We start from the raw sequence: 15,784 nt of genomic DNA, 5'->3' as shown, positions 1-15,784 counted from the left end.
TGAATAGGGGAAAGGTAGTTCTCTATTCTTAGGGGATGAGGAGGATACTGCCAGCAGAAAATAAATAAATAAATAAAACAAAACCACACACACACAACTGGCATAGCGATGAATGTGGACTCTGCTCCATTGTTAATATTTGGTTTCTTAGACTGGAGGGTCACTGTGTAGATGCTATTCTCAATTCCCAAAAATAGCTTGATAATTTAAGAGGAAAGTGTAATAAAGACCGTGCCAATCAAGCGCTTTGTGGAAACAGAATGGGAAGGGGTTTGAGGCAGAAAGGAAGGAAGATGTTTAGCTATATTTTAAACACGGAAATGGCTTCTCCCAGTCAAACATATTTCTTCCATCTTTGACAATGTCTTCTCGTCTTGGTCAGGACAAATTTGGCTTTTGGGCTTTGGTGGAAGCAGGCTGCTACCTCTTCCCCCAAAACTATTTTCTCTTGTGTTTCCACTGAATCACCCTAGAGGTTTGCCCTAGAGCCTCTCCTCCCAGCCTGCTCCCCTTTCTGTTTAGATTTTATGTTCTCCCTCTGCCCAGAAAGGCTGATTCTCCCTTGAGTGTGAAAGAGCTGGGGAAAACACTTCTCTCAGAATCTTATATGCATCCCTGAGTTGGGTCTAACTTCAGGAGCATTAGAAAGGGGCAGAGTCAGAGGTCAGGTCTGAAGACAGGTCTCAATAATGGGGGCCCCACAAAACCATGGTCTCTGGGGGCCACGGGGATAGTTCAGTCCCAAGGTCCGTGGTGCAGACCTTCCTTCCTTCCCTTCTTCAGCCTTTTAAACACTTGATACTTTTTTCACCCCAGCACCTGGGCAACACAGTGTTTTTGTGAGCAAAACAGGCAGCCTTCACCCTTGAGCAAGGACAAGATGCCTTTGCCCCACTGTACTTTGGGCACATGATGACCCCATCTCATTCAAGCCTATCAAGCAGTCTCAGTGATGCACTTAATCACTGCCCAGATCCACTCGCTGTGCAGGCTTTGGCTGGAAAACAGATTGCATCACGCCTGCCAGAGCGCCTCACAAGTTTCTCACTGCAGACAGACCACGGCTGGACAGACTGCACAGCTGCAGAGATGCTGGGGCTCGGATGCAGGACAGAGCGGGTGACCCAGATACCAGCCACATCCCGCTGCACTGGCAAAGAACTGATCAAGGGGGCGCTCAGTCAACCTCCGTGCCCCCTTCTGCCCCCACCCTCTCTCCTCCAGCCAACACCACACTGGAAGGGTGGCAGGTCCTGGGCCCAATCTACCTGTATACTCTCCATCCTGCGTCCCTGAATCTCCACGTCCCACCTTCTAATCAGGTTGCAGAGCTAAGTACCTGTTCACAGCCTTACTATGTCTTCTCTTCAAAAGACAAAATCTATCCTCCAGATTTTCAGTAGAAGTACATGACACAATCTGTATTAGGATGTTCAAGGCCATCTCGAATGTGGGAATGCAGCACAGGGACCAAGGAAGTAAGACGGGAAGCGACAAAGGTGGGAAGTTACCAGGTGGGAAGTGCTCTGGCAACACCCTAGTGAGTGGTCCTGGCAGCCTGGGCTTCAGTGGTGATGGCAGAGGAGCGAAAATTGTTTGAATCCACAGATATTTCGAAGGCAGAGCTCATATGCTATGTGGATGGATTATGAGCCCAAAGGACAGACCAGTGGACTGAATGTGGGGTGTGAGAAAAAAGACGAGTCAAAGATAAACTCCAAGGTTTGGGACTCGTGCAACTGAAGAATGTTGATGACCCTGACTATGACAGTGAACGCTGGGAGGAACAGGCTCGGTGGTGGGGAGCAGGTGGAAATGAAGACCTGGATTTTGAACAAGCCAATTCTCCCATGTCTGTCTGGCATCCAAATGGGAGTCCAATCAGGCACTCGGGGGAGAGAGCCCAGGCTAGACAAAGAATCTGGATAACTCTCTAAATGTGGTCATTTCTGCCCATGGAATCCTGAACAACTCCACTCACTCACAGGATTTTCACATCCGGATCTTCTCAGGTGGCTCAGTGGTAAAGAATCTGCCTGCCAATGGAGAAGACCTGGGTTCAGGGCATGGGTTGGGAAGATTCCCCTCAGATCAGATCAGATCAGATCAGTTGCTCAGTCATGTCCGACTCTTTGCGACCCCATGAATCACAGCACGCCAGGCCTCCCTGTCCATCACCAACTCCCAGAGTTCACTGAGACTCACGTCCATCGAGTCAGTGATGCCATTCAGCCATCTCATCCTCTGTCGTCCCCTTCTCCTCCTGCCCCCAATCCCTCCCAGCATAGAGGACGAAATGACAACCCACTCCAGTACTCTTGACTGAAGAATCCCATGGACAGAGGAGCCTGGTGGGATCCAGTCCGTGGGGACCCAAAGAGCTGGACACGACTAAGCTCACATGCCAGCAGCACAAGCAAAATGGACAGAATAATAAACTTTCCCATCCAGACCCCCCTAGGGTCCCTCCTTCCCTCGTTTCCAAGAACACTCCAAGGGATAATTCTGAAATCCAAGTGTTAAATTTTTATTAACTGATTAAAAGAGATGAAAATCTGACTTGCAAGCCATTAACAAGCCAATCAGAAAATCACTTCACATACCCAACGTTGTTGAAAATACTCATTTCCCATAATATATCATCGAGTCTTAGATTTCACAAGCTCTCTCTTAAAAAATTCAGGCATCTTAGAATAGGATTCCTGAGGACCAGTCAATTTAAGCAAGATTGCAAAGAGACAAAACCCTCCAAGCCCAACGTTCTGGAGCTTCCGTGTAAACCACGTTTACATAAACACTAGTGGGGTGATGACACAGGCTCAGCTGCAAGTCAGAAGGTATTAGGGTGGATTCTCAAGTAAGAAAGTAGACACGTGGGCAAGCCCCGGTGCTACAATGATGCACCGCGAAGGTAACAGTAAAGGCACACTTGTTCCTGACAAATCAACCCCTGTCCCTCACCAGAAATTGGTGTTCTGCTTAATTAATGAAGCATCACAAAACAAGGGGAGAGAGACACCTGCAAAGAAATAAAATCATGGGGTTCCTTGACTTCAGGAAACTTACAATCTGGTTGAAGAAGCAAGCCCGTGCATAGCGTGAATCAGCCAGACAAGAAAGGACAAGCAGGACAGGACTGGGGCCAAACGCACACTTCTGTGTTATTTACTGGAAACATAAACATAGGCAGATCCATGAGTGGAGCTCGAAGTACATCCACGTTAATTTAAAGCAGGCTCCCACGCTGGGTAAACAGAGCAGGTACTGAAACTAAAACAACTTTCCAAAATATGCACCCATCTTGGCCCTGAAGAGCAAAGAAGAATTCTCCAGTCAAGCTCGCTTTAGGGACTCTTGCAGTTTCCAAACACCCAGAGGAATCAAGAACCTGCCCTGAAGAAACTGAATGCATAACCCAGAGCTTCCCTAAACCTCTTTCAGGAGGGAACCTTTTTCCTAGCAACTTTATTAACACTCGGTGACACAAACGTCAGGAAACACTAGCCCAGAGCTGCCAGAGTTTTTTGCCCGAGCACAACTCACAGCATTTGGAAATGGTTGCAACTGATTAGAGGCTGCCAGCCTCTGCCACACTCCCTGTGGACTGATCTTAAACAGGGAGACAAATGGCATTTCTAAAAAGAAGGTATGTTTTCCCAGAAACACAATCCAGGATGATATTCTTAACAAGTTCATATACAGCATCAAATAACATACTATCTTTGCCTAATAATATGCTATTAACAAAAGAGAAAAAAAAGTTTGATGATCTGACTTTGTTATTGTTGTTGTTTAATTGCTAAGTTGTGTCTGACTCTTTGCCACCCCATGGACTGCAGCCTGCCAGGCTTCCCCATTGTTCACTATCTCCCAGAGTTTTCTCAAAGTCAAAAAAAAGAGCTACTAAAATGTAAAAGACTACAATTCTTTGGGTTTGTAAAAGTATACTCCAAAACCTCTAAAAATAGCCCTAAATGTGCTTCATATATTGTGGGGGGCTAAAAAAGTGTTTCTATAATTATCTAAAATGAATATATGTCATTCTGTACAACCATGATAACATCAGCTGACTTTAAAACCTACTAGCTATATAAGAAGCAATCATTTTTGTTTGCTCATTTTGAAAGTGAGAGGCCTTAGGGAGGTTGACTTGGGCTGGGCTGGCTAGGTCTCTTTTCTGTAGCAATATGGAATAAGGGCATATCCTTCCCAGGAAGCCTGAACTTTTGCTTTTGCTTAATTCCCCAGAGACAATAAAATCATTCTGATCATGGTCAATCTAACTCTCACACTCTGAGGATGGTTATTAACACTGAGACCTGGCAGGAAGACATTTGTGGCTACATATCAAGAAATGTTTTGAACTTTTCTCCTCTTGTAACTATATTCCTAGCAATTTATCCTAAGAAAATAATACAGGATGGGGGTGGGGAGGGGAGGGGGCCACACAAAGATGTTCATCACAGGTTTATTTAGAATAACCAAAACAAAAGGAGATAAAGACCCAAAAATATGGCATTGATTAAACTAAATAGGGATACAATCATAGTATGGGCTATTATGTGGTCATTAAAAATCCTTAAGAATTTTAATGACATGAAGATGTGCTTAAGCAATTTTCATTTTAAATAAATCCAAGGTTGAAAATACTGAGCACTACTATGAGCTCAAGAATGTTAAAAACAAATATTAATACATTCGGAAAAGTCTAGAAGGAAACATACCAAATATACCAAACAATTCGTAATGTAACATCAGACTGGCAAGATTAGGGGTTATTTTCCAAAGTGTTTACAACGAACATAAATTTTATGAATGAGGAAAGCTATACTTAACAATTACTGTCACTTATTTTAGAGGTAGGGTTTTTCTCAATCAAAAATGTGTCGTTTTCATACTTAAAACATTAAGATAAGTCACTGAAGACGTGAGTCACCATGGAGGACAATCTTGAGCAAACTTGGTGATGAGGGAAGGATGTTTCAGCGTTAGCATCTTAGTCTTAAGATGGATTAGTGGAAGAAGCTTGAGCGGAGCTGAACAGCAAAACACAAATCAAGTCTGAGCACTTCAAGGAGAGAGACTTCAGTGCAATACGGAGACAGACCTCTGAGTCCATTTTCTACCGAAGCAAACGGTCTGCATCAGAAGATAGCCAGGTGCCCCATCTCTGTGTCTGAAAACAGCACGGCTGGCAGAGGGACTTCTGAGCGGTGATTAAACAACAGAAGGGACAGCACTGGGTGACACGCCTTGTGATCTGAAGGTTGTGAAACTCTGTAACTCTGTGATTCTAATCTGAAGAGGATACAACCGAGCTTACACAATCCTTCTTGGTAGAATATTTCCATTGCCATAGTGGTCAGCTGCCACACCATGAACCCAAACCTCAAAACTTCAGAATTCCTCACCGTAGAGTATTTTCTGGAAGGAGATAGGAAGCTTAGACTTCTAACCACAGACTGTTACGGACCATCTTGGGGTTTACTCCACTCCCTCCCTTTAAACCACACCTGATCCAATCTACCACTTCTTCCCCAAAACAAAGATAACTTGGTCGCCTGGTTCTCAATATTAGCTCCTCATAGCGTTCCTTATTAAAAAAAAAAAAATACTAATATTTGTACAGGGCTCACCGGCTTGCTTTATACGCTTAGACAAAACACATACCTTTAATCGTGGTTCTGTGAAATGGGAAAGTTCTGACTCAGCTGCTGCTAGGAAACACATCTTAAGTATTCTAGAAAGTCTGGTTGAGTCACAGAGAAATGGACTTATTTAAAAAAAAAAAAAAGAGGGAAGTGTATACGCAGTGGAGGAAGAGGAGACAGCACAGGGAAGGGCTTCCAGGAAGTGAGCACAGTTCACCCTCACGTCTCCTGAAGTTCACCTGCCCCCGGAGCATCTGCCCTCCTTTCCCACAACGTGTCAGTGAGTCCTCTGCAGCAGCCACACCCAGAAACCAAATCCTTCGCCAAGCTCGTGGCCCACTCTCCAGTGAAGCTACCGGGTCTCCTTGAACAAGCCTGCCCGGGCCAGCGGGTGCTCCACCGGTGCTTCCCTGGCAGCGCTCTGCATGCGCACTGTGTCCCTCTGACCTTTCTCAGCGCCTCCAGGGTCAGTGGAGTTAAGATGATGGCGTGCTCTGGAGCTAGTCCGCCTTATCTCACAACCTGACTCCCACAGTTGGGCAAATACTTCACCTCCCTGTACTGAGTTCTTTCTCTGTAAAGTGGGGATAATGCAATTTCTGAAAATCACCTGGAACAATGTCTGGCACGAAGGAAACGTCCCAGACTTACTTGCTATCATTGTTATCATCGTTCATCACTGACTCCACTTTCTACATCTAGAATAGTTTTTCCCCCACACAGTGGGCAATCACGAAATATTTGCAGGATCCATGAATATGAGCCAGTGATTGAATCAATGGTAAACACAAAAACCAAGAGAAAGACCAATTAGAGCTACTTATCTAAATTCTGGAGAAGGAAAGCGAGACGTCTCCACCCTTCCATAAATACATTCTGAATAAATGGAAATCTAAATTTAATAGATAATCAACATTACTCTTGATGTCAATTTAATCCATTAAATTTGAATTGTAGATTAAGTTTGAAGTGCTCTCATTTCATATTGCCACACTGCTCTGTGGGGTCAGGAAACCTGGTATCTTAATCTCTCTAAAAAAGACAACTCAGGGAAATCCCCAGCGGTCCAGTGGCTAGAACTTGGAGCTTCCTCTACCATGGCCTAGATTCAACCTCTGATCAGAGAACTGAGATCCTGCCAGATGTGCAGTGTGGCCAAAAAAAAAAAAAAATACAACTCACTCAACTCTACTTCATTTTAAAAGGAGACATTTTCCCAAAGAAGGTATGTGAAATATACCAATAGGTACACAAAAAGATGCTCAACATCCCTAATTAGAGAGATATAAATCAAAACGACAAAGAATTACCTCCTCATATCTGTTAGAACAGCTGTCAGCAAAAGACAAGAGAAAACAAGTTTTGGTTAGGATATGGGAAAAAAAAGAATGTTCTATATTGTTAGTAGGAATGTAAATTGGTGCAGCCATTATGGAAAACAGCACAGACAGTCCTCAAAAAAATTAAAACTGGAACTACCTTATGATCCAGCAACCTACTTCTGGGCTTCCCTGGAGGCTCAGCTGGTAAAGAATCCACCTGCAATGCGGAAGACCTGGGTTTGATTCCTGGGCTGGGAAGATCCCCTGGAGAAGGGAATGGTTACTCACTCCAGTATTCTGGCCTGGAGAGTTCCATGGACTGTATAGTCCATGAGGTCGCAAAAAGTCAGACATGACTGAACAACTTTCACTTCACTTCACTTCTGGGTATATATCCAAAAGAAACAAAAACAGGATCTCCAAGAGACATGTACACGCCCTCATTCACTGCAGTGTGATTCACAAGAGCCAAGATAAGGAAACGAGCTACGTGTCCATCAACAGACCAACAGATAAAGAAAATGTATTACATACACCAAGTGGAAAAGCATTCAGCCATAAGAAGGAAATTCTGCCATTTGTGACAGCATGGAGGGACCTTGAAGGCATTACACTCAGTCAGACAAAGACAAGCACCGCATCAGTTCAGTCGCTCAGTCGTGTCTGACCCTGTGTGACCCGTGGACTGCAGCACGCCAAACCTCCCTGTCCATCACCAACTCCTGGAGCTTGCTCATACTCATGTCCATCGAGTCAGTGATGCCAGCCATCCAACCATCTCATCCTCTGTTGTCCCCTTCTCCTCCAGCCTTCAATCTCTCCCAGCATCAGGGTCTTTTCCAATGAGTCAGTTCTTCGCATTGGGTGGCCAAAGTATTGGAGTTTCAGCATCAGTCCTCACAAATGAATATTCAGTTCTGATTTCCTTTAGGATTGACTGGCTGGATATCCTTGCAGTCAGGGACTCTCAAGAGTTATCTCATGGTATCGCTTACAAGTGAAATCTTAAGAAAAAACCACACAGAGAGTCCACCAGGGACCCAGGGGTTATGGAAAATGGCGAGATGCTGGTCAAAGAGTACAGACTTCTAGTTATAAAAAGAATAAGTTCTGGAAGCCTAATGTATAGCATGATGATTATAATTTTTGACAATACTATATCATGTACTTGAAAGTTGCTAAAAGACAGTAGATCTTAAATATTCTTACCACAAAAGAGAAATGGTATTTATGTAATGGGATGCAGTTTTAGCAACAGAAATAGTCATTTTACAACATATAAGTGTATCAAATCAACACACTGTACACCTCAAATTTATACAACATTATATGTTGATGGTATCTCAATAAAGTTGTAATAAAATTTTTAAATTAAAGACAACTCTTCCACCCCAAACCTTCTCCCCACCCAGTATTTCCCATTCAGCAAATGGCATCTCCACCCACCCACCTTTGACCCTCTTTTCTCCCCTCACTGACAGCATCTGATCCATCCCTCAGTTCTACTGACAGCCCCTCCCTCCAAATCTGTCCGCTTCACCTTCCCCATGGGCAGCAGTGTAACCCGAGCCAAAACCTTCCATGATTTCACAAGGGCAGTTGGGATGAAATATCAAATTGTCACCGTATCTTACCCAAGTCACTGTCTCCATGCCCCAAGGACCAGCAGCCATTGTAGCTGGCATCCTGCTTCTCTCACAGCCAGCCTCTCTCTTCTTTAGGACCTTCAAACATGTTTTATCTTCTGCCTGGAATATTTTCTCACCTCCCATCCCTTCTCTCATACCTTCACCTGGTCAACTCCAACTGATCCTTCAAATCACATGTTAAATGCCACTTTCTCAGGGGACAGTCCTGGCCTGTTAATCCTCACCAGCTTCTCAGTGGACATCCCAGCTCCTTGATCGTACACCCTCACAGGCCTGGTAACCCCTCACAGCACCCAACACGGAGCCTCCCACCCAGGCAGGGGCTGCGACAGTTCTGCTGGACCTGTGTCCAGGACAGAGCCTCCTACCACATAGCAACTGCCGCCCAGCATCCGACAGCACCAAGCAACACAGCAAAACACCCGTGTGTACTTAATAACGAAGAGGATGCTCTCCGAGTTATTGGTTGTTATTAACTGCTGCAACTCAGTACCCCTGCACCCCATGCCCAAATTCTTCAGAAACAACAACGAAAGACTCAGCACGCCCTCTGAGCTGAAAACTCTCAACTCAAACGGCAGACACCCTGTCTGAAGCCCTACCATCAGGCTATATTTCATAAGAGCCTTCCCGCTCTCTTTCAGCATTTAAGCAATAACAACAACAAAATAAAAGAAGTACACACTCCAGTCTGGTGGGCTCTGCTCTTTGGGATTCAGGCAGCTTTCTCATCCCATGCCTCCATGCTCATTACACAACAAAACACATAAGACCCAGAACCGCTAGAAATACACCCCAAGGTAAAAACTCCACGTCTACTTCAAAAGGAAACCCCCAAGACACAATGGTAGGAGCTTCTGAAGCCTTTTGCCATTTTGTAAGATACATACTATACCAAAATATCACAATTTGGGGTACAGAATCTTTTTTTGCTGGGTACAAAGGAAGTTAAAGTCTTTGTATAGCAAAGACACCTGGGGTGGTGTCCAGAGAGGGGCTCCTCACAGGGGCCCTGGGGGTGGGTTGGCCAAGACTCAAACGCCACCACTTAGCACAGCTGCCTGGCACTCATTTTGGAAGAAGGAATTTAAAAAAGAGCAAAGAATTAAAAATATAAACACCACAGAGAAAGAAACAGGAGCAAGTTCTACAAATCAGAATACGGGGAAGCTGAGGAAAGGAGAGGATCCTGGCTCTTGTGACTTTAGAAAGTTCATGAATTTCTGTGGGAGTAAGGAAGAAGAGAAATCCAAGGGAGAGGGAGAGAGAGACATCTTTTGTATAAATTCCTATTTTTTGGACAGTCAAAAAAAAAATTTAAAAACCATCACCCTTGGGGGATCATTTCTACTCTATTTTGAGCATAGAGTAGGAGCCATCAGATTATAATAAACGAGATGCTGTATTGGGGGCTTGCTTCTTCATATACACATTATTCAATCAATTGAACTCCACTTGTTAAGAACATTCATTCTACACATCCTTTTTTTTTTTTTTTTTTACAATGTGGTAACCCACATACCACATGAGAAAAAAATCCAATCAGATTAAAATATGCCAACAAAACGTTTTAAATTCCCATCTGAAAATTCTACCCCCATGAGTACTACAGCAAGTTATTTTCCTAGCAACCTGTGATAGCTATAGTCCCTAATGATTACTAACAAACGCTGAACGAACACTTCTCTAGTTTCAAAATAAAAACATTAGAAATAATTATGAAACAGCCTGGCACCAAAATTACAATAAATCCAAATTTCGGAGAAATTAGGAAGCAATCCTCAGACAATTATTTTGAAACAGGTCTGATGAAACACTGTGATGTGACAAACTTTTATTTCAAGAGAAAGAAAAACAAGAAAGTAAGGAAGAGCCCAGTGTCTGGAGAAAAGCTAGCATTCATCAGAGAATCTGATGGAGAACCAGAGTCTCCTGGCCAATGCTGAGTTATACAAAGACCCAAATGATACATCGGCCACGATCCAGAATGCTCCCTGTATAAATACAGACACACCGTACCTGCCAAGCTGGTTTGGGCTGACATGATGCACTGCGTTCAATGAAAAGGTGATCATAAGTTTATACTCCCAAGGTACACGACTCCTCAAGCCCCCGAAACTATACGTGATCCGGAGGTCAACAACTTCCAGACTTTCTTCCCCCTACCTTTTCATTCTCCTTCTACTAACTTCCTCCCCACCCCCAATATCTCTTCCTCCTCAGTCTTGGTGTCACGTGAAGACTGCAGAAATCCACGATGACAGAACTGACTCATAAACTAAAGACACCATTCCAAGGCCATGAGCATTAAGTATTTCATTCGGTTTCCTTTTTGCCCGAGTTCATGGCTTTTCTCCTCTCTTCAGCTCCCAAAGCCCACTCTTCACCACCAACCCACTATATAACCTCTATGCAGGGTCGCTCCTAGGCCCCCAGGAGCAGAGAACAGAAGATCGGATTACAGCTGCGGCTTCTATCGACAAGGGTCTCCCTCAGAAGGGTGGGGTGGGCTCCACAGTGATTGCTATGGTCAACATGCCTCCTAAGCCACAGCAAAGGAAAAAGAAACCCAAGTCCCTTCACTGCGCCCCTTGCCAAAATCCACATCGGCTCTGCAAAAATGTTTTACCAGCTCCTCGGATTGTTAACTCATACACATGAAAACAAAGTGCCTAGGGCCTAAGTTGTGGCAACTGCTCCTATGGGATCTGGGGAGTCAGAGGGACAGAGGGAAGGAGGGCAATCATTGAAATCCTCTCTCCCAAAGGACAGACCCCACTCCTGCACGTGGCTAACACATGGACCTCCAGGTCACACCCACCAGGGGGCTGCGGCCCCTCTGGATCACTTCTAAGAAATGAGTCTTCTCAACAGACTCAAAGAGAGAAACACCTCCAAGAGATTTTAAAGACAGCGTCCTCCTTTCCTACACTTCCCACCCCATCCCAAAAAGAAATGGGTGACTTCTGCCCAGCACTTCTAAAAGCAGAAAAATAAATTTCAAACCTAGACCCCCATTGGGAAATTCAGGGAGGCAGGAAGAGTGAAACAGACTGGCTTCCTCACTGTACCCTCAAGACTTGTAAAACAATCTTTGTGTATTGTTAAAATATGGGGTTTTTTTTTTCATGGCATTCATTTTTCTGGGAGAAACCTGCATGAGAACCCCAAGCCAACAACTTCTTTATGCCTATGACACTGTCTTTGACAGTGAGCCAATTTAGAGAAAGCAAAACAGAACAAGTCACAGAGAGTTACTTTTGACTCCCTTAGGAGGGAACAGTCCACTAGGCCCCAAAAAGAGAGCTGAGAACTGGGCCCAGTTCCTACTCTGGCCGCTAACACAGCGTGTGACGTTGGGCAATTCACTTAAGGCATCTCTGGACCCGTTTCCTTTTCTGAGAGTAGGTAGGACCTAGCTGATCTAAGGTTACTTCCAGCCCTGAAATCTCAGCATTATACGAGCATGTGTGATTATGAGCATCTGTTTTATCGAGGGACTGGAGGAAGGAGGAAGCTTCTGGGAAATGTCAACCTTCTTTCTACATGCCTCATTTATAATATAAGAATTCGTAAGACCTTTTCACAAACGACTCAAAGAAGTGGTTTTACCGAAATCAATTATTTTGTGAGATATATACACATACCATATGTATATTTAATATTCATATAACAGAAGCAAAACTCCTTAAATAATATATGCTCAATTATAACAAGTTACAAAATAAGGAGGCAGTTAGACTGAAATTTGACACAATGTATCTTAAGATTTTTCTACTTAAGAAAATTATTTTGCCATTTTTAGAAATTAAAAGTAACACAGAGGCAAAATATATTAATGGATAACATTTTGTGATACTTAAATAAAATATACATGAATTGTTTCATGCTCTGCATAATTCTACCTGTCATGAATTCATTATAAAAATGTATCTTCCATTAATTATTTCAAAAGTATGAAGTCCAGCTCACGATAGGAATATATAGAAGAAAATACTCTAATAAGGCTGAGTTATCTTCTCAAGAGGTTAATTTATAAACTCCACTTTCAGAGTCTACAAAATCCTGAGAAAGTGCATTAAAAATATATGTAGACACATACTTTAGGTTGTAGTCTCTTAGCAGTACAAACAAATGTTTTCTGTGTTAAACCCACACACTTTCAAAGCCATGGATGTACACATTAAATTTAATTTAAGCCTTTCCAAGTTCATTTGTACTCTACGTTTCCAATCAATCAGCCCAGATGAAATCTTTCTGATATCAGTCTAGATTATTCCTTTCCAATAATTAGGATAAATTGGTGAGTGTGTTGGGGGTAGGGGATGAGGGGAATAAGATTGGAAAGTCTCAAATTCAGGATTTCCCTTTTGAGTTTCCTAATTCTCTGCAACTCACCTCCCCTAAATGACTTTTTCAGCAAAGACTTGGGTACATTTTTTTAGTTGCTTCAATCCCTTTTCCAATCTTCCCCACACCATGGTGATTGTGCCCTATTAACTGGAACCCACAAAGCTAGATTCTAACCCAATAGTAGGTGAAAAAGGTAGCGGGAACATTTCCAGCTAGATACCAATCATTAAGGTCCAATAGCAAAAAACACTAGTGCCTTCTAGATACAAACCATATCCAAGAATATGCCCCCAAAGAACGATTTTTAACAAAAGAGAAAGTGATAAACAAGGTCTGTTATCAACAAACGAACATTTCATCTCCCCACAATAAAAGAAGCAAACATCTCTGTAAGGTCACTTACAACGATGTGGGCTGGCGACGGAGAGCGAGCATCCTTGAGGGCTTGTCTGCTCTGGAGGGTTCCCGCCTGGACATCAAGCAGTGGCCATTTCATCTGAAGATACTGGAGATAGCAAACAAAATGAACATGGAAAATGATTTTAGAAAAGAAATGTGACACAGCTACCCCAAGAGTCTTAGGATACATGACACACAGATCAGAAACTGCAAAACTTAAAAATATGCAAATAAAGACACCAAAAAAAGCGAAAGCAAGCAAATCAGGGGAACAACGACAACAGAAGAGTCATGCAACACTGACAGGTTCTTCCTTGGAGTTCACGTTCAACAGGTACATGCGAGGAGCATCAATATTATTAGCAATTAGTTTTGTCTTTGTATTCAAACTATATGGCCTTGGATAAAATGATATCATTGATACTACCTCATTTGGAGAAAACCAATGGGGAGAGGGGAGAGGGGAGAAAGGAGACCCCTCTTCTAAAGAAATAAAGCTAATGAAGTCTCAAGCCATGGATACCCTACTCAGTCGTTTAGTTGCATGCAACTCTTTGCAACCCCATGGACTGTGTAGCCTTCCAGGCTCTTCTGCCCATGGAATGGAATTTTCCAGGCAAGAATACTGGTGTGGGCTGCCATTTCCTACTCCAACGAATCTTCCCGACCCAGGAATCAAACCCGAGTCTCTTATGTCTCCTACATTGGTAGGCAGGTTCTTTACTACTAGCGTCACCTGCAAAGCAAACAGATGTGCCCAAGGAGACCATCAATTCCAAATCTGCTCTTTCAACAACCTTCATTTCTAAAATGCCATCATCCTTCACCTTCAAGAAAGCTGAGTATATATGTGTAGCTGTTCTTTACTAGAAGTTACTCGAGTCAGGTGAGCGAGCATGGAATTCCTCATCCAATTCCCAGCTTGTAAAACAAAAAGTATTTCTCCATTAAGAGATGCACAGACAGGGCACAATGCAATTTCTACATTCACAAAAGGTCAAAGAAATTCTTAAATAACACATGTCTTACCACATAGAGAAAAACAAAGGTATACCCAAATAGGCCCTTCTCTATCCTTCCCTGAGATAGAAAATGAACACATGACATTAGAGCAGGAGCACTGCTTCTGTCCAAAGTGACACCTCACCTTTCAGAGAACAACCACGTGATCCCGCTCCCCATCGTGCACATGGGGGAACCTGAAGGGAGGCAGCCTGTCTAGTCACAGAGATATTTAACACACATGTAAGCAACTTGCAGGCATCTGACTTTTGTTGATGATTTTACATCAGTTTCACTTCACAAACAAGCAAAACTTAAAGACACGAAGCTAAGGTTTTTAACAAGGACGTCCACGCTAGCCTTTGTACCTCCAAAGGTCAATTGGTGAAGGCGCCATCTTGGTCTTTCCAGAGGCTAGTTTTATTACTAATTCTACAGAAACTTTTACTTGAGCAACACAGATTAAAGCTTGTCTCATGCACAGACTTCCTGCGAAGCATCATGTGTTTCCTCAGAGAGCCTAGGCTCACGTGAGGGGGCCAACTCACCACAGGTAAGTCAGGACAGAACGTGGCGAGGCTCTGACAGGGACTCGGGGAAGGTGGCCAGGGAATGCCAGGAGAGAAGGCACATTTCTGAGGAAAGAGACTGGGGTGAGGAAGACTGAACAGAGGAGGTCTTGTCAACTCAGAACAACTCGGACAGGAAGAAAAACGGACAGCAAAGGGAAGTCCAGAAAGAAAGAAGGGTTTGCTCCACTCCCACGTGGGATGTTAGAGCCAAAACTATCCACAAGCTTTTCCATGGGTTCCTCAAATACATGACTGTTCCAGCAAATTAAAACCAAATTTGGTGATACCTAAAGCTGGAAGACCTAGCCCGGGAGCTACCTGCCAAACTGAATTGTCTTTTACCCAGCCTAGATCTAGACGGAGTTGGAGCAACTTCTGCCACTTCAGGACTTTCACCTAGAAGCCGCCTGTGGTGAGGAAATTTGGTTACTGGTTCTGGTAACTCGCCACAAGACCTTCCGGTGTCTCATCTATAACTGAAGTTGTCAACTGTGCAGGGAGTGGGTGAGGGGCTGTCGCAAGCACCAAGGAACTTCTAGGATTCTGGGCCCCTAGACAGGAAATGTCAGCAGGCACACCCCGCCCAGTGACCCTTCTAATTAAACCATTTCCAAACATTTGTCCGGAAGCAACATCATCCCAAATTAAGAGCCACTGAAGTAAATGTTTCCATGGTCTCCCTCAGCCCTATAACCCGAGCCAGCGGGCTATGGGAGTCTCTTCTGCCTGGTCTCACCCTTACTTCTTCCCATTCTCACTTGCCACATAAATATATGGGCCTCATTGGTCAAAACCACTCAATAGAGTCATTTCCTTGAGGCCAACCAAAATGGACA

General features: G+C 43.7%; 1 protein-coding gene across 38 annotated transcripts in view; it reads right to left on the bottom strand.

The window, feature by feature from the left end:
• TCF7L2 (transcription factor 7 like 2) overlaps window positions 1–15,784 on the bottom strand; it is a 202,193-nt gene that overhangs the window by 109,442 nt on the left and 76,967 nt on the right. For 20 of the 38 annotated variants that reach the window (XM_070780837.1, XM_070780839.1, XM_070780840.1 and 17 more), the window contains one exon: window positions 13,379–13,480. In XM_070780837.1, the coding sequence (XP_070636938.1) occupies window positions 13,379–13,480 (102 nt within the window). Of the gene's footprint in view, window positions 1–13,378; window positions 13,481–14,924; window positions 15,012–15,784 lie in introns of all 38 variants that reach the window. The other 18 variants (XR_011564292.1, XM_070780832.1, XM_070780850.1 and 15 more) reach the window with 1 other exon arrangement.

Source organism: Bos indicus, chromosome 26 (assembly GCF_029378745.1).
Source record: "Bos indicus isolate NIAB-ARS_2022 breed Sahiwal x Tharparkar chromosome 26, NIAB-ARS_B.indTharparkar_mat_pri_1.0, whole genome shotgun sequence".
Lineage (NCBI taxonomy): Eukaryota > Metazoa > Chordata > Mammalia > Artiodactyla > Bovidae > Bos > Bos indicus.
This window is presented reverse-complemented; position numbering and strand designations above follow the sequence as displayed.